This window comes from Oxyura jamaicensis, chromosome 3 (assembly GCF_011077185.1).
Source record: "Oxyura jamaicensis isolate SHBP4307 breed ruddy duck chromosome 3, BPBGC_Ojam_1.0, whole genome shotgun sequence".
In the NCBI taxonomy this organism is placed as follows: Eukaryota; Metazoa; Chordata; class Aves; order Anseriformes; family Anatidae; genus Oxyura; species Oxyura jamaicensis.
In genome coordinates, this window is record NC_048895.1 from 21016 (window position 1) to 40608 (window position 19593).

A 19593-nucleotide genomic window follows, 5' to 3' on the forward strand; every position below is an offset into this window, starting at 1 on the left:
CTCTCTCTCTCTCTCTCTCTCTCTCTCTCTCTCTCTCTCTCTCTCTCACACACACACACACACACACAAACTAAATAGGATTCAGTTTGTCCATGCTCTGAGTGATTTAAATAGAAGGGAGGGTGGGAAAGGCGTATTTAGCACTTTCTTCAGACATCATAATTGAACTCTGTTACAAAGTACAAAGACTTCAGAACTGAGGAAAGTTTGCCAGACCCTATTCTCATCACTGCTTTACTTCACTGACGTCATACCCCCAAGGCAATCATAATGAAACGTACCTCTCAAATTGACATTTTCAACAAAACAATTTGTGGTTGTGTTTGTTTTAGTTCTTAAGCCATGGGCTCTACCTGAAAATCATCAACAGAAGGTATTGTCCTGTTAGTTGTCCTCCTTTTGTGCCATTGCCGAAGAGTATCTCTGGCTTCTGAACTTAGCAGTCTGGCAGCTTGCTCTTCCTGAAAATTCTTGATCAGTGAAAGTGCTCCATAAGCGCTTGTCAAGTAATAGCCTCCTGTGAAGGACAGCAAGGGAATAAAAGTTCTCAGAGCGGTCACAACCACAATAATAGTTCTTACTGGTCACAGTTTCTATATCCAATTGCTATGTATTCGATGGTTGCTGTATTCAACTGTCAAAATATTTATGCTTATAAGCAGCTAATTCTCCTGCTACATGGTATGTTACGAGAGATGCAGTAGTAGTTACATGCACTCCATATTATCAGGCAGTATAGTAATATCTAACTCTGGGTCCAGTAGCACTGGGGATAGCTGGTTACTTATGTGACTCATGTAAGATGCTCCTTTACTCCTGAACATTTTTACAAAGCTGGAAACAAGAGTTTTCTTCTAAATAATTTCCAAACATTTACTCCCTTCCCAAGCTTCAAGAACTGATGGAGTAAAACTGTTTAAATGAAATGGAAACCAGTCTACCACTGTTCAGGAACGCAGAAGCAATTATGTTTAGTGGCAATGAAGTACTGACAGATTTAGACTCACACTCCGGAAACATCCCAGAGTTTTCTCATTTTTAAAAAGACAACTCTGTTTTTTTCACCTTTTTAGCATTCCCCATAATGACCATCTAGTTCAGCAGGTGATGTCTGCAGTCCTCCTTACATACTTCACTGTCATTACAGGAGCAGAGAATACATTTATAGACAAGATGGAGTTGCTGACATACAAAAGAAGCTGCAGGTCACAAAGGAAACAGTCTCAGCACAAGGTAACAGTCCTCAACAACCACTGGAAACAGAAGACATGCCTCTCATTTGTTTTATTTTTTAATTATTTGCAAGGGAGAGTACAACTATGAATTAGGACAGTCTACTGATGGAGTAGTTCAAAGACATACTCTATGCTGATACTGTATTCAATTTTCAGCATTTCAGAACAGTATTCTCTTGGCCTTCAGCTTTGCAACAGACTTTATACACAAACACGTACAAGACCTATGAGCCAAATTGGACAACGCTTTACATTTGAACTGCAAAACCCCAAAGCACTAAACAATTTTTCCTGCACAGCATAGTTCAGCTGGTGCTGAAGACAGAGCCAAACAACAGCTGGACTTCTTTTGCCGAATTAAAAACACCATGACTCAACAGTTTGTGAACAAACTTACAGTTACCAATCTCCAGTTTCACATCTTAAGTATTTTCCATGCAAACGCTCCTGGACGATGCACTAGAGGATGCCTATACACAAAGGTAAAGAACAGACTAGCACCAAATGGGAGGAATCCTGGCAAGGCTCTTTCATACATACCAACGTGTAAGAGAATACAGCAATTCCACAAAGCTGAAAGGTAGCAGGGACGTGAAACATGCACACACAAAATCACAGCTGAGCTTGGTTGAAAGAACTTTTAAAACTTCTTCATAAAGTGGTAGATTCTGGGGCCTACCAAGGTTTTCAGAGTATGTTTTTGTTCAAAACACCACCAGGAAAACAGAGAGGAGGGAGATTTCCCTCTCTGTACTGGATTTCAGCCACAAGTGAAGAGTACCTTAGAAACCTTAGTAAATGTATTCCTAGGGCTCATAAAAATGCTTTGTGAGAAACAACTACTGGGAAGAAGCGAAGACCACCAAAGGGGATGTGTTCTCAAAAGTGCTGCCCTGGCACAGAGCTCTCCAAGAAAAAAACTCTCCACAGAGCACCAAAGCCAAGCCCTATTATGTGTCACAACTAAACTGAATGCTGCAGCCCTATAGGATATTACCCCTCAGGATATTTTCAGGCATTGAAGGATAAACACATTTGGCATCTGCACAGTGCATGTGTTTGCTTGCCAAGTCACGAAACCAAGATATTCCCTCATAAGGGAGTATAAACCAGTAGCTTCCTTGATCCTGAAGCCTATACACTCAAGCAAATCAACTCTTACTGTAAGATGGAAAGAATTAGGACATTCTCTTGTTATGCTATAGGCACCACTGGCTTTAGCACTCCCCTTGAAAGCACTTCTACGTGAACAAGGTAACAGCAGCTACGCTGTGAAAGTCCCCCTTCCCTAGTTCTTTTCTCAATTCTAATAAAAATAAATAAGAACATTACCTTCTCCATGCAGCAAAGATGGATCCAGCAATTCCATCATGTACTCAATCTCAGTATCCAGCTCCAGCATGTCACACTGGGCTAATACGTATGTCAACACAGGCAAGAAGTCATCAGCTCCATATAGCCTCCCTGAGGTGAAAGGAACACAGACAACTTATTTTTACCAGGTTCATCATCTGAAAGCAAAGCATTGTTTTGCTGCCTTTTCTGACCAACAAGTTTATATTGCTCTACAGCCTTCTGTTCTCAACATGTGGCAAAGAGAATGTCATCTCTTATCTTGAGAACTTGTTAGCGTTAGGTCAGAGGTTGGACTAGGTGATCTTGGAGGTCTCTTCCAACCTAGATGATTCTGTGATCTGGCACTCAATGGACAGGAGACTCACACTAGCTTGATCCCTTATTTCCAATGAGCGCAAATCTGATGATGCATGCCTTGAAGCATGTGAGGGAATGTAAAGACTGGATTCACCTTGGAATCAGTTCAACTGGTCAAATCCCAAAAGGCTGCTAATCCTGAAATCCAGACTGGCTTCCACTCCACTTCTGTCACAGGCTAAGAGAAGATAAATAGACATTTTCAATGCAGGGGACACCTACTTTCTGGAAAGATGCAGCCACAAATACCAGTTCGAATTTCAATTTCAGTACAGAGTCCTGAATATAAAAGCCTATTAGACTTCACATGAAAACTTTTCTTGACCTATCACAGTTAAAACTACTAGTGAGCAAAGCCTCATAAATCATCCCCAACTGGCTAGTGAAGCACCATCAGCAAAAGCAGCACATGGCTAAAGCACAGATGGCTACCTACATCTGTTTGTGCTCCCTATCACATTTATTGCATTTAAACTTTGTTTAGAAAATAACTATGGGGCCACATCACTGAATCTGGCCAAACTATGTTAACTGCAGAACTGGTGTGATGACCACTTCAAGCCAACAAGAGCGGGAGCCACCTTAATTTTTGGTGAAACTCCAGATGACTGAAGGGCTGATCTAAAGTTACGCCACTTGAAGCACACCCTCCAAATATTACACCATTCACTGTATGGAAGCATGTAGTGAAATAGACACTCAATGCCGTCTTTCACCAATTTCATAGGACAAAACAAGACAACCCAAGAACACGTGCCACACCTAGCTCAAGCCCCTCAGTGGAGGCATTAACCAGCAGCAGCCTCTTAATAGTTCTTCTACATGTTGGAAACACCTTACTCAATATGATAACAGCAAAGAGAAAGGAGTCTACAGCACTTCAGGCCAAGATTCCTATATCCATTTTAAAATGCAGGTATTTGCACAGAATATAAACTGGGCAGGAGCTTGGACCTAAATGTCACAAAAGTGTTCAAGTCTTCTACAACCACAAGCTTTCACTATTCATCTCAAAAGAAAGCAGGCACCTTAATCAGCACCAGACCCAGCTGCAGACTCAGTGCTCACTTAGAAAGCAAAGTACCTACCACCTGCAGCAGTTTATATTTGCTTAGGAAAAAGTCTCCCTGTATCATCAGCACTGCCCATCTGAACTCGACCTACCAGAGCAGTGTACAGTAAGACTCTGGGCAATAGAGTTGCACCCATGAAATCGTGCCAACCAGCATAGTATTTTAATTATTTCACTGACTACTCAGCAGTTCCTACTGGTCAGTAGTTCCATTTCATTATCTAGGTTTCAATGTCATTTTCTGACACAAGCTACAGTATATAAATGTTATTACTGTTCCAAAAACAGGAAAAAAGTGTCCAAATGAGAATGTTCAGAGGCACAGTAAGCCAAAAATAATGGATCAGAGGGTAATTTTGACCACCTATTAACACAGAACCCTTGTAGTTGTTTTATTGAATACACACAACTGAATGACTATACTGAAATACTGAGCGTACCCTCAATTACAATGTCCAGAAAAATAGTTATTTATACTCAGTGGAGAATTCAAGGCTCACATCACAGCCCAACAGTTTCAGAAGCCTACAGTGAAGCAAATAGTTTTTTGTTTTTTTTTTAAGCTACCTCACAACTGTTTACATTGAACTTGTAGATGTGCTGCCAGACAGATCAGAGATACCAGGAAAGAAGGAGAGAGGAAGAACCCTTCTGAAAATGGCAAGGAGATACGCTAAAAGAATTCCAGGAGGAGAGACATCTCTGCAAAATCAGGTGGTCTAATTTCCTGCAACAAAAGACAATCCCCAGTTCCAGGTTTGGAAGCTCAGTGAGCCTGAACCACAAAAAGCACCATACCTGAGTTATTCTCCATAACAGTGTAAATCAGTTTGCAAACTCTCAGCAGCAGCATGACTTTCTTTTCGGGCGAATACATTTTCTGCATGGTCATGAACTTGACTTTAATCTTTTCAACATCCACAAAGTCTGGTGTTGGAACAAACACACCCAGCTCCTGAGGATTCCTCTGGCGCACCAGCTGCAGGTTTTCCTTTAGCTGTTTCCAAGAACCATCTGCAGTATGAAACTCTTTCAACATCGCTTCAATGTGGCCCTTCAATGGCTTCAGAATGCACTTATGCATGGCCTTCTCCAAGACAACATCTGCAACAAGAAACACAAGCCTAGCTGATTTCCTCCTCTAGAGCAGAGTGAGTGTTAATACAAGCATTTCCAGAAGAGACATTGTAGAGAAAAAAAATGCCAAGGTCAATTTATTATACAGGCTGAGTTTCCAGATGTTTGTTGACAAGAAAACAAGAATGCAGAGCACAATCTGTATTGCATTTTTATTTACAACAATCTGGTAAAATACAAAACAAACCAACCACCACCAGCAATGACAAATAAACCCACAGACTGGGGGTTACAGACTGACAAAGAAGAGCTGTGGCTCCAGTTCACTTTTTTTCTTCTGTTGGCCAGAAGTCTGAGTTTTATTTTACTTTGAGCTTAGTCTAACTCCCAGACTTAAAACACGGTCAAAACCATAACTTCTGTCTGCTTTGGCAAGAAGTCCTTTTGTATTGTTTCCATTAAACTATAACTCAAGGTCTCCTAAAAACTTGGCTCAGCTTTGTTAAATCTTTATGATTATGGGCCTTAAACTATAAATGAAAACCAAGCTGTGTTTGTCCTGTTTCAGATTTCATCATGCAAGATTACATACAGCTTTGTCATCAACTTTGAAGTTCTTTGTTTGGCAATAGCGTGCACATGGTACAGTAAACACTTTTTATTTTTAAATTCTTGTTGTCCTCAAGTTTAATATTCATAACTCTACTTTCAAAGTTATGACCACATCAATAGTGAAAGGTCTTTGCTATTTTATAAGCTAATTTCCTCTCCCACTAAGTATCCCTATGGCAGCATAACTCACATTAATTATTTGCTTACATTCATTATTTGTACCATACGTAACTCCCACAAGCATGAAAGGAACTGGGGACCTTTCAGCCTGGCCACTGCCCCAACACACCCTGACCATGGGGCAGGACAGAAACCCAGGGTAGGCAGACGTACCTGGGGAGCACAGGGACCAGTGGTGGGAAGAGGAAAGGCCAGGCATCACTGCTCCATCACACTTTTACATACAAGCTTGCAATGGACATTCCTGATATTAGTGGTAACTTGTTAGTTTCAATCTTGTGCCCTTTCCAGGGTACTTTAATTCAGATTAAACCCTTTGCTTCTTCCTACGTGTTTCTCATAGACTGCAATCTATTCCTTCTCTCCCCTCATTTTTTTTCTTACTTTTATAAATTGTAGACGATTTCTACAGCTCGAGACTTGTTATTTACAACAAGCAGTTACTTCTGTTTTCTTTGCCTTATTCTTTCAGACAACATTTATTTTATTCTTGTTCAGCCATTTTTCTTTTTAGGTTTTCATGTCATACCTCTCTTTTCCACACCTTCACGTACTCCTCTTATGGTGCCTTTGCTCCATACATAGCCTTTATTATGTGTTTATCTGACATGCAAGTCCCAAATTTCCGAATCTACTGCAACCTCCCATCTCCCTTTCCCCAGTTCCACTGGGACTCTTGTAGCTTTTTGTTGCTACTTTCCCTTCCTGAGACACTCATGGACATGGCAGAGCCAGGTCTGCTTTATTCCCTGATGCTTTAAAGGCATCTGGGTTACTGTCACCACGCAGATTGAATGAGCTGCTGGAAGGGAAAACAAGCAAACATGAGGAACAGTGTTTGCCCTCTGATTTTCCAGGTTCCCCTACAGTCACCAGTAAAGGTATGACCAGTCTGACAGATGATCACAACGGACCATCATACTGCAAAGAGCAGATCCAGCTTCCCATCCAAACAGCACCACCACCAATTGTACTGCAAGTGTCAACATTTCAAATGGCTCATCCTTATCTGCTGTAGTTGGTAGAGCCACACATACCACTAACAGTCATGCCAAACCCAGCCAGTAAGCCCAGCAAAGCAGAAGCATCACTCTCCCATGCAGTGACCAAACCCACCTCTCTCTCCATCACGGAAGTTGTCCTCAGGGTCCATGGGGATGGAATATTTTTCCACCAGGAAAAACACACAAATCTCACCTACAGGTATGTTAGCTGACTACATTTCTTCAGAGACACAGAGCTCCCTATTAGCTTCACTGATACTGAATTTTCTGGCTATTCTGTTTATTTTGTTTTTACTGCCCATCCACATTTTTTTGAATAGCAAAAACGCTAACCACTTTGCTTGTAAGTGGAACACCTCTGCAGTCTGCATTCCAACTGCCTGGTCTCATTTAAGTCAGAATAAAGCAGTCAGTGCTGCCAAACATATCAAGCGAGAGAACTCTCTATCCCCATGAAATTCAGCTAGCATAGGCTTTCACCCAGTTCTGCACACAGAAAGTTAGTGTCTTGATGACTTTGGTCACCACTACATTTGGTCACAGGATGCTCAAGAAACTGTGAAGAATTCAGTGTGAAGTGTTGGTCTGATAGTGAGGGAGCACCTACCCTGGGGTGGGAGACCAATATGCTTCTGTGACCAATCCCTACAGGCTCTAGCCTGGGGCTGGTTCAGCTGCTGCCTACAGTATCAGTACAGAGTGAGCTCCTTCTGCTGCCCATCTCCAGAGGCTGAAGGGGCTGGATACTGCTGGTAGGCTTTGTAGGAAAGTTCCTTGGTGGGGGCAAGGCTTGTTGTTATCTGTTGGCAAGAAGTGGAAGCCTCAGGTCTTCTGCCCTCAGCAAGTTAGGGCTACTCCTGCAGCTTTCAGTACAGATCAATCCTGTATTCTTACAGCACTGCAAGATGGGGAGGCAGCAGTTAATCTGCAGTTAATATCTGCAGTTAATCACAGGCTACAAAAGCAGTGTCTAGAAACCACTTCAAATTTACCTAGTCTTCATCTCACAGTTCCTCAGGGAACTCAAATTGATTTGCAGCAACCCAGAGGAAGAGAGCAGATAGTTCATGTAGCTGTGCTCAAAGCTCTGCACAAGGCAGTGTGCAGCAGCTCCCTTCCTTGCTAAATAAAAGGTGGAAAAGCATCCCAGTACATGCTAAGGGATCACTGCTCAAGGCTCTTCTTGAGGGTATCTGTGCTGTTACCAGATTGAATAAATAAAATCAGGATTGGCTATCTAGTAAAGCATCTTTCAGTACTGTTCAGCATCTGTATTACAGCTAATAGGAGATAAATGAAATAAATGACAAAGCTGAGATTCCAAAGAGATGCTTATACTATCTTGGCATGGTAAGGATAGAGGAAAGACTGAGATTTAATGTAGCAGGTTTGCATACAAGTAGCCAGTAAATAAGGAAGCAAGACATGATAATGTATTTATGTTTTTTTTCCTTTTTTGTTGGTATTTCTAGTAGTAGTTTTTATATATACATATATATATATAAATTTATTTTTTTTCAAGACAAAACAAACAAAAAATCCCTTTTCTTTTCCCTTATGCATTTCTGGCACAAGTGTTCTGCCCTCAAATTAAGAAGTGGCAAACTCTAGCAAGCTGATGAGGCCAAAAGCATAGCCAGATTCATAAAGATTGGAGTGTTTTGTTTACCCCCCCCCCATGGTCAATAATATCCATATTTATCCAAATTAATATTAAAACTATTAATAATTTTATTAATAGCCCAACCCCAGCCCCAGCAGGGCCACACCAAGCAGGGCGCCCAGCACCACGTCCAGGCGGCTCCTGAAAGTCTTCAGGGAGGAGACCCCACCGCCTCTGGGCAGCCTGTGCCAGGGCTTCGGCACCTGCCCAGCACAGAAGTGCTTCTGGTGTTCAAGGGGCACCTCCTGCGTTCCAGTTTGTGCCTGCTTCCTCTTGTGCTGTCTCCAGGCACCACTGAGAAGAGCCTGGCTCTGCACCTCCCTTCAGGTGTTCATAAGACATGGATGGGATGATCCCCTGACCTCTTCTCCAAGCTGTGCAGTCCCCAGCCCTTTGGCTTCTCTGGCAGGAGAGGTGCTCCCGGCCCTCACTCACCTCAGTGGCCCTGCGCTGGGCTCTTTTCAGGTCACGTGTGTCTCTCTTGACCTTGGGGGTGCACAACTGGACACAGTACGTCAGGTACGTCAGGTTCATTAGTAACAACATTCAAATAATAATCTGTACTATTATTAAAGCCCAGAAGGACAGCATTCCTTGTGATCTAGGTCTTAGACCAATATTCACCATCACTGGACACGTACCTATAACCCTGTTTGGGATCAGACCATCTACTATTTACCCTTTCATCTGAACTGCTGTTACTGGCCTTTTCAAAGAAAGAGGCTTCTGGATGTGATCCCACAAAATGATTCCCTGCCAGCAGCAGTTTTCACTGTTTTATTTCTAATGGCCATAAAAAGTATAGGAGGGTCTCCCAGACAAATTAACGTCTACAGGTTGAGGATTGAGGACTGATCCTTTCACAGTTAATAGCTCTGTACATTTCTCATACCCAAACTAGCAACAGAACCTCCTCCTTACTACAGCAAAAGTTTTTAAAAATCATGTAAGCCCAGGGTGCTCAATATTTCAAAAAACTGAACAGACAAAAGAAAAAAAATATATATATAATTTGAGTTGGGCATCATTTAGTGATCCTGAAATGGTACTTATAATTAGCCTCTAGCCTCAAAACGGGAACTGGAAATGCTTTGATAAATGAATTGCAAAGCCAGCCAGCTAGTTTCGTTGTGACTTGTGGAAACAAATCTGTATCCTATGCTGACATGCTATTCTTTTTTTTCACTGCAAACCACACAAATCTGAATCTAGAGAGAACTAATGTCCTTATACACCCTCTTTACAACCCTCACTGCTTGGAATGGTACTTGCTCACCTCTTCCAGGATGTCACCTTAAAACCTTCTCTAAACTGTGAATTTAAAGTCTTCTCTGTTCCCTGTTAAGGGCTAGCATTGCTCCACTGAGATTACCTGTCAGTTTCCAGTCCCCAGATTTACACACAAACCCTGTTTATCACCGATAACAGCAAAACCATTCTTTGGTAATAGGGCTCAGTGGAGAGACCAAACAAGCCTGGGATCCATCACAAAATGGCACCATTCTGCACAAGCAACATTGCTTGCGAGGTTGAAAGCAAAAGATTGCTTTGTTACACCACATGCATGCAAAGGCAGGACATTTGACTATACTGCATTTGCTTTGTTTTAGATTTTCAGTAGTACCTTGTGTGTTTGTAGGCTAACACAAATACCAACCTACAGTTTATGTCAGGATGGCCAGGTGTCTCATTCCTGGTGGATGCCAACAAGCAACCAGGGAAGAAAGGTCTCCAAGATAAATCTCCCCACATTTTCCTCACATAAAGCACAGCAGTGAGTCACAGACATTGGTTTTACGTTCGTTTTGCTTCAATCAGACAAGCCATGGTTTATTTAAAACTCACACCATGGCTGTGTGGTAAGTGTGTGTTCTCCTCAAAAAGTAGTAATAAAGGAGCAGGGAAATAAGACACAAAGCAAATCAAATGGATGGTCAGGAAAGAGCACTGAATTCACTGTCTCTGCCCAGTGCTTTTACCACTGTTTCCTGCTTGCCTGACCCCCCCTGCTCCACTAATGAAAGGAGAAGCACAGGGGAACAGTGGTTGGCTCCAGCTCAACACCAAAAGGTACAAGGATGAACAACTTTGGGGAGGGGGGAGTGCAAAACAAAACAAATACTTAAGCACCTAGAAAGTAACCCAGTGCTAAAAACCAGCCAACATGAGGTTTTTCAAGAAGAAATAATGGCATACCATTCTAATTCCTTTAGTATAATTAGCTCAAGGAAGAAGGGAGCAGTTGGTGAGCTGTATCTTGACCTTTTTAAGACCCTCAACCCTATTCCATGCAACCTTCCTATAAGCAAACAAGGTCTATTACAAATAAGCTCTAGCTGTAATTATTATAAGGTGCACGCATAAATGGGTGCAAAAAATACTGCACTTGCTGAGAGCCCAATTACCAACAGTTGACTGTCAAATACACACACAAAAAATGAGAATTAGTAAAAACTATGGCTCTTAGCAAGAAGAATGCAAAGGCAAAAGCACAAAGTGAAACATGATCAAGCAGGCTGCAGTGCCGCCGAAGACAAACTGGATGTCAGAGTCCTTTTCCTTTAGATTTCAGCAACCATTTTGACAGCGGGCTCTTAAGAAAATACACCCTCCAGTAAGACTTGCTAGCAGCAGGATCATGCTTGAATGCCAGGAAGCAGTCCTGCTCCTGTGCTCAGAACAGGCACGGCCTGACTGTGCAGAGGCCAGCCAGCTGGAGCTGCAGAGGTCAGGCAGACCCACACAGGGCTAGAAATTAGACCTGCAGGCAGGACAAACAAAGCGAGCTTTTCAGTCCAAAAATGTGAATACTGAGGTGCCATATGACCACATCCTAGACATAAAAAGCTGCTGCAGTGGGGACTGCTGATTGCTTGCCTGCCCAGCAACCAGGGAGGAGGTGGTAATGGGGGGAGGGGGGGTAAACTGGCCAAGTAATCCACTGTCTTTTCACAGCAGAAGGAAAACCCTTCTAGGCCTAGTAACAGTGAATAGGCTTTCCCAGGAGCCTCAGGACTCCTGGTCTGCGTGTAGAGGCTTTCGAGCGCTGCTCAAAGCTGCCACTACCAGAGCAGTGGGCCCACGCTCCTGAGCGCCTGCCAGCTCCTCCTGTCTGTCAGAGCCCTCCCCAGCCTGCTGCAACACTCAGTGTCAGAAAATTATGCATTAGAAATACCAAAAGCAGCAACAGGCAGCATTCTTTTCCCAGTTAACACTTTCTTGCCAAGCCATTTAAATCTGACATTTCCTGGACTAGGCCCAGATTCAGGCACTGAGACTCAAGCTGCTCAGGTGCCAGGTGCTATTTGTGACACCTGATAACGGTGAGAGCCCATGTGATGCCCTTCTGCTCATGGCCAGGAAAGGAGGACACTGACACCAGCTCCCAAACATCTGCTACTTAAGCAGCTGTAGCCTGACAGGATCTCCTCTGACCAGCCCAGGTCTTTAAGCTGGGGACACATATTCAGATATTGACAGCTTAAAATAAGTAAGTTGTGTTGCACTCAGTCTCGAACAATAAAAAGCCAACAGTCTTAATTCAGTCCCAGCGGTAGGAATCCTACTGTTCCAGGAAGGGTTAAGAGCCTTCCGTGCTAAGATTAAGGGGCACCTGTCAGAAACCATTAGAGAGGCTGTAACACATTCTCCTGATGACTTGGCAGAAGTTAAATAGTTAGGTAAGTTCCCTGACTGTGAAACTTAGAAGATCTCCCTACAGCATCTCTTGTCTGCAAGAGTCTGGAACTCAGTGAAAAAGCAGCTCTACAGGAAAAGCTATGCAATCAGAAAGACCATTAAACACACAGAAACCCCAGACACCAGGGGCTTCACTAGGCCCGAGGGTCTACTGCTCTAGCACGTACTGAAATTCAGGAGACGGGGATACAGCGAAGTCCAGGTGCCCCATGGTAGGCGACTGGCAGGAGCAGTCCTGCAGGCTGGAAAGGGAGGCAAGGACTGGCAGTCACCAGGCCTGGCCAGAGCCTCCAAGCTCTGACATCTACTCACTACCACCATGGGATGGTACGTAGAAAAAGCAGCATTTTCCCAGCACTGCAAATCCAGCCAAAAGCCAACACATTGAGGCAACACCTGCAGCACAAAAGCATAGGCTGACAAGAAAGGATAATTGACTACTAACAAAGTTGAAATCTGGGCTGCAATTCTGTACTGAAATAGTCAAGAAAATACCCAGATAACAGGCAAGGCTACATTTTAAGAGTTCTCTGTTAGGGATGACTAAATCTTGCTGTCACATAGTTATCTGCTGAGATCTGCAACATCAGATGCTCCTGATCACTGTGGCTGCTTCCGGACTCAAGCAATAGGCAGCAGACAATTCAAAAGCAAGTTCATTTGTTTAAACTACCCTGCTTTATACATTAATTGCAGTTAATCATCACATGATCAGAGCCAGACTTTGTCGTTGAAGAAAACCAATGTAATTAATTATGTTTCATAACTTCAGCTACTCCAAATTACTGAAACATGTAAAAGCAGATATCATTTTGCCAATCCTCAGAGACCCAGTCTGATTTAACCACACCCTTACAACAAAAAGTACAAGTCAAATCAAGCTTTGACTAAACTACTCGTAAATACGGTTCTGTATTCCTATGACAAATTCCTATAGCCAGTATTCTGCAGAAATCCAGGGGAAGAGGCTCCCCCTTTCATTTGCCTTTTTCTTCCACATAACATACACTTAATATTCTTTAATAATCTAGAAAAACATTACACTTCTTCAAAAGAGTCTCAGTCTGGAGGACGCTCAGGGTATATTTGCTTTAGCCGTGCTTATTACTTTTCCTTGATTTCACATAAATGAAGTTGAGGTTGCATGAGAATACATCCTCTCAGTCAAGGACAGACAGAAACGTCAACATAAAATCACCCTCTACTCCCAGAGAAAGAGCTATCCTGCCAATTTTGCACTGGGTGAACTGTTGGGACACTGGGTTATAGCATAAAAACAAGCAAATTTGGACTAAGTGAGCTCACAAGGAAAGTATTTTGCCTTGAGGGATGTTTACCTCCTTAAAGTGGCTTATTAGACTCTTTTACAAATACTGCTTAAACTCAGTAAGACAGAGAGACAGTGAGATTTTATGCAGCAACAATGGGGTGGACATACAAGTCTCTCCCTGTTGATAAAACATGTATTCAAGCCTACAGTTTATCTGCAACCATTTATAAACACATACATGCAACAGAGAGGTAAAGAAATCCAAGATTAGCATCCCTTTCTCTCTTGCTCGTGGGTTTTGTTTGTTTGTTTTTTAAACTAACTTCTTAGTTGGCTTCAACTGTGAGGACAGTGCATCTTTGCTAGGGGTGAATGAGACTATTGGGATGAATTAAATTTATTTTCAAAGTAAATAGCTATAAAATGCCTCTCTGCTCTTAACCATCACCAGTTTCTAATATGTTCTTGTATGGCTACAATGCATACTTAACATATAGTTAAAATTGCCACAGTTTTGGTCCAAGGCATCTAGACATACATGAGCCCAACTGAGTAAAAAAAAAAAAAAATACATGCACCAGCAAATAAGGGATTTTGTGTCATTAACAGTACTGCAGATTAAAAGAAAACCATGGATAAAAAGTTCAACAACCACAGTTGTTATTTTAAGGATTTTTATTTTTTTTTTATAAATAACTGCGTAGCATAGGTCTGAGTTGCTATGCTTTGGGGTTTTGTTCCACCTACCCCCCTGCACCCCTCCCTCCATCCCCCCCCCCAAAAAACAAACAAACAAACAAAAAAACACCAGACAATTCAAATACTCACCAGCTTGAATTCTGCTAGCAAAGTCAACCTCACCTTCCCAGACCGGCACAAAACCCATCACTATAAACATAGATTATACATTTTTACCTTCCCCCAAAATACAGCACAATGTTCCTTACCTATTTGGTCCTCTGGAATCAGTGATTCGATTGGGGGATCAAGTTCGGAGCTTTGGGACAAATAATTCTTGACTTGGGTCATGAACTGCCGAATCGTTTGCAGCATATCGGTACTCGAAACGTGGCACTCCTTGTTTTCTTGGAGAAAACTGATATAGTCCTGCACTAGGCACCCAAAATAAGTGCGTTTATCTCGGGACATCTCTGCAATCCTCTTAATCATCCTCTTTTCGGGGGTCATGAAGGAACTGAAAACTCCACTAACTTTCCGTAGCTGAGATTTCACAATCTTGGGGAGAACAAACGAACTGTTTCTTTTCTTCCTGGGCTTCAACGGAGGTGCCATGCTCTCTTGGTCGCTTTCCCCCTCAAAATCCTCCAGGCTGCTGTTAGTGTCACCCTCATAGCCAAACAACGGCATGCTCTGATTGAAGTCCAGCGAGTCTGACGAGGAGGTGGAAATGCTCATGTCGCTCAGCCTCTGTCTGCCTCCATTCCGGGGTACGTGTGACTCAGAGCTGGTAACTACACTCTTCTTGGAGGCTGCTAGAGCCGGCTCAGGCGGGGTTTCGCCCGGAACACCAGCAGCTTCGGGGACAGGCACAGAGCTGCAGGCAGGTCGAATTACCACTGCAGTCTTTGGGCTACCTTCCACCTCCACACAAACAGCCTGCTTCTTTAGCCGGGGAGGCGGAATAGGGGCTGGTTTATTCTGCAGCAAATCCAAGTCTCTATTTTTCTTATGGTTGACTGTTTCTGGCATGCTCGCCGGCTTTATAGTCCTGGAAAGCTGTGGACTCGTGAGGATACTATTAATAGAAGGAGGTGGTGGCCGGGGCGGGGGGGAGCGAGGCCTCTCAGTGCCATTCAAGTCCTGAGATCTCAGGCTCTGCCTTTTCAGGCTTCCACTGACATCCTGGCTGTGCACTTTTAAGAAGAGTGGATTAATGAAACACAGTGCTCCGTTGGTCTGGCTGCACTCCAGCTCTGAAGGCGTTCTGGTTCGTATAGAATGCACTCCATTTATAAGGCAGAGCTGACGTGAGCCTTTACAAGCACTGTCTAAAGGCACAGGCCTATGGGGAGGTGAAGGATCCGGGGGGTTGCTGTTAGCCGGAGAGCTCCAGAAGTCTAAAAATCATCATTGTATTAATGTAAGAATGTAAAAAAGCATGCAGATTGCTTTCAAAACATTCAGCTCAACACAAACAGCTTCAAGTAATAAGAAATTCAGACAAGCTTTTATCAAGTCAAGAAAAAAATATCCCAGTGAGCCTCTAGAAGCACTACCAGACATAACTGTATGCTATACTCCTGATGCTGCTCTCACTCACTTATATATTTCATGACCAATGCATAGCTTTGAATCAGACCAGAGAATTAGGCTTAAAATAAGCTGAGCATCACAGAAAGGAACAGAGACTAACACAGCAATCCTCACCAATTTGAGGCTAAAATGAGTATAAACAAATTACTAGCATCTCAGTCAGGAAGAATAAGCCTAGGTTCTCAGCTGGTATTAATTCACTCCATTAAATAGAACAATTGGGTTGATCTATACCAGCTGACAGCGAGTTACAACAAGAGAAATTTTCCATTTTGTTTCCTCTTAAAGTGAGCAAACAAAACTACAAATGAAAAGACAGCTCGCTTTTTGCTGCATTGGGTGCAACGTAGTCTTCAGCTATGCAGAACAAATGCTGGTGTCCCTTAAGAGTGCTAGCCTGCAGCCTGTGTTTGCAATCGTGACACAGTTTGTCTGAGGTTTTAGATACTCAGCAGCACAGAAATAGACCGAATGTGCCATCCCAGAACAGCACAGGGTGGAAAATCTGTGCTAAACCAGCAAGTTTCAGCTGCTGCCTCTTGTCCCAGCAAAGCGTTCGCATGTTTATGAAACTGAGTCAACAGTAAAGCCCATCAGTTCATGAAACTAAAAAGACTGAAATCAGACAAGCCCTTGAGTACACCGACCACACTGAAACAAGTGAAGAATACCAAAGGCAGACTTAGCTCAAGTTTGCCAGTCTTGACACAGCCTCTTTTCCTCTAGTGCCAAGATACCTTATGTTGATTGTTGAGCAAAAGTAGGCCCAACTGCATGGATGCCAAATGCTCCTTGGCAGGATCCATGGCTTACAAGTGTGGCCTTGCCTACAGGGCAGAAGACAGGAAACAGCCCCGGGTGATAGGCTGCTGCCAGAGAACATATGTAAGGACAGACATATTTCTCTGTGGAGTCATGCAATGCCCCTGTTTTTTCCTGCTCCGTGACTCCACATCCTGCTTGCAGCATGCCTAGCACATGGGCTGTTACAAACATGTATGAGGAAGCACCACTGCAGGCCAAATAAGAATAGAGACCGAAAGAGGGAACCTTATGCTTAGCACGTGAAATCCAACAGGTTAACAACAGTCTCAAATCTTTTACCACCAGTTCTTCCTCTTGTGCTTTGCCAGGCTCTGTGCTGTTGACCTGCCTTGTGCAGTTCTCTTTCTGAGCCTAGAGAAGACTTTAGTCTACTCTCTAAAACCAATCCCTGTCAGATCTACTGCAGCAAAACTAAATGCAAGGCAATGCAACACTTCCCCAGTGTATAGCTTAGCTGTCAAGTCCCACCAAACAGTCCTAGAGAGTTTTGCGTTAACCCTGAGTTACTGAGGATCCATTTCTAAATTAAAGATGACTCAAAAATCTACTGGGACAAAAGACTGCCCTCAGCTAACCCTCCCCTTCCTGCAAAAGGAAATGAAGCCATTCAGCACGTTGCAGGAATTGCTCAATGATTCATCTGGGTTGAGCCTATGGTTCAAATCTTGCCAGGCGTTGTATCTGCTGCAAGCTCAGGGTGTATTTTACACTGAGCCTGTATTTGGTTGAAGCAGTCACATTATTTTCCACCAGACCAATATGCATGGATACATTCTGCAGATACTATGTATACACCCTCTCCTTTTATTAACATACTACTGCTTTAAGCCACAGATGTCAAAATCATCACTGTAAGATAATCACGTTAATCTGAATAGAATTTTATTAACAGTGAATCTCAGTTCCTACACTCTCCTGGCAGCTACAGCCAATTATCAAGCTAGTGCCTGCTCTGTGAGCCTGCAGCCAACATTTACCCTCCAAGGACAAGCTGCATCAAAACTTTCCCTGGGAATGTGAGACTTGCTTTACATCAGTCTGAGGGCTGCACAGAGAAGAAAGGAAGGAAGGAAGGAAACAGTACTAACAGGGAAAAAAATATCACCAAAGACACAGAAGGAAGGAAAACCACCAAGGTAACTGTTTGGCAAGTACACTGTTTGGCCTTCCCAGTAAGAGAAGCTTGCTTTTCCAAATGAAATTTGGGTCATCAATGACTAATATGAGCTATTTACTGATATAGCCTATTTTTTCAAGCTCACAGCAATGCTGCAGGGAATGACATCTGTGTAGATAACTACTTACTCAGTCCAAGCTGAGCAATCTCTTCAAGTTCAACTTCTGTCTTTGCTGCAGCAATAGCATGAGGCAACTTCAGGGTGAATGGAAGAACATCCCTGTTGTGGAAGAGAAAAATAACAATAATTTTCAAAATAATACCCGAAGTTTTATCAGCCTTTGTTTTCAACACAGGCTATGGTTAAGCTCTGATTCCTGCTTTCTGCTTGAGCTATGGCTGGTAATAAGAGCCTTAAACACACAACAAAAACATTACCCGCCCCAGGGTTCCTTTACATTGGAAAGCAGTGTGAAATACAAACGAGTTTCAAGTCCCCAGGACTCTCATGGGGCTCATTTCCACTGCCCCACCCTATATTTTCTCCCATTACAGCATATTTTTTACACCTGTTTTTTTACAAGCACACCAGTGAGATGCAAATTGTCATCTGCCTTTAATTCTTCAACTAAGCTTACCTTCTGAATACACTGTTAATTGTTCTCAACATTTAATTCCATTGTCTCAGAATAAAAAATTAAATGAGTACTTTGGCAGCTACCCTAAGCATTTCTCAGGTAAGATGTATTGATCCTATTCTGTCCTAGGCTGAAAACACACTTCATTTGAGCAAGTCTTAATAACTCATTCTCACATGCAGTTTTTCACTGCATACAAGAAGGTCAATGGATGTTTAAAGGGAGGTGCATGAATGGTGATCAACAACATAAGCCAAATCTAGTGTAAAAAGTTTTTCAGATGGTTTTTAAGGGACAAAGCTACTTAACCATAAGTACATTATGTGAGTACTACCATCAACCAACAGCATACCTCTTGTCCACCCCACTGGTACCATTACATCATCAAGCAGTAGTACCTGCTGAACTGCAAAATCTGTAGGTATAAGTCCCTATATAATTAAGAGTAAATGACGGCAAACAGAGCACAGGAATCCTACATACAGCTTGATGCTGGAATAATTTTTATTACTATTTTTAAGGCTGCAAACAAGTCAACCATCTGTTGCAGCAAAGACATCGTTTTTATCACAAATATTCCCTAAGTTATGTTTAATTGTTGAAAAAACAACAGCAAACAATACCAGGTTCTTGGACCTTCAAGCAAATTCAGATCAAGCATATGAAGAAGACTGATAGGCAAGCCAAACAGTATTTGAAGAGACACTGCCCACATCATACTACAGACAATTCAGTCTAGAACATCATCATAGACAAAATAGGCAGACAGATAATCCTTGACTCCTTGTACAAACTCATCATGTACCTACTGCAAGAAATTCCCACAAAACATAACACCATCTTACCTGCTAATACAGTAGAAAGCAATGAGCCTGAATAAATCAGCAAAACTTATTCCAGAGCCCTCCAAGGAAAATGCTGCAAAGAAAGTTTCAAAAGGTACTGTCACACATCTACCCACTCTTTCTTAGAAGAAGCTTAATTAAATTCATCTCTGATTTTTGCATAAAATTAGTAAGCTTGCACCATCAAACTAGCTACTGTATGGTTAACATAAAACAGCTGTTTGGAGGAGTACATGTCTCTGCTAAAGCCCTTTTCAAAAACATAGTCTTGCTGGTGAGTTTGTTTTTGCATTCAAAACATATGGTCTAATTTTTGGGAAACAGATCAGATGTTATTAGTTTTTGCCAATAGACAACAAATCAACAACT

General features: G+C 42.5%; 1 protein-coding gene across 7 annotated transcripts in view; it reads right to left on the reverse strand.

Moving 5' to 3' along the window:
* Positions 1-19593, reverse strand: part of LOC118164978 (sodium/potassium/calcium exchanger 3-like) — a 284302-nt gene that overhangs the window by 4650 nt on the left and 260059 nt on the right. For all 7 annotated transcript variants that reach the window (XM_035322825.1, XM_035322824.1, XM_035322826.1 and 4 more), the window contains 6 exons: positions 19225-19297; positions 17930-18021; positions 14473-15603; positions 4819-5124; positions 2568-2699; positions 354-517 (listed from right to left, as the gene is read on the reverse strand). In XM_035322825.1, the coding sequence (XP_035178716.1) occupies positions 354-517; positions 2568-2699; positions 4819-5124; positions 14473-15603; positions 17930-18021; positions 19225-19297 (1898 nt within the window). The remainder of the gene's footprint in view (positions 1-353; positions 518-2567; positions 2700-4818; positions 5125-14472; positions 15604-17929; positions 18022-19224; positions 19298-19593) is intronic.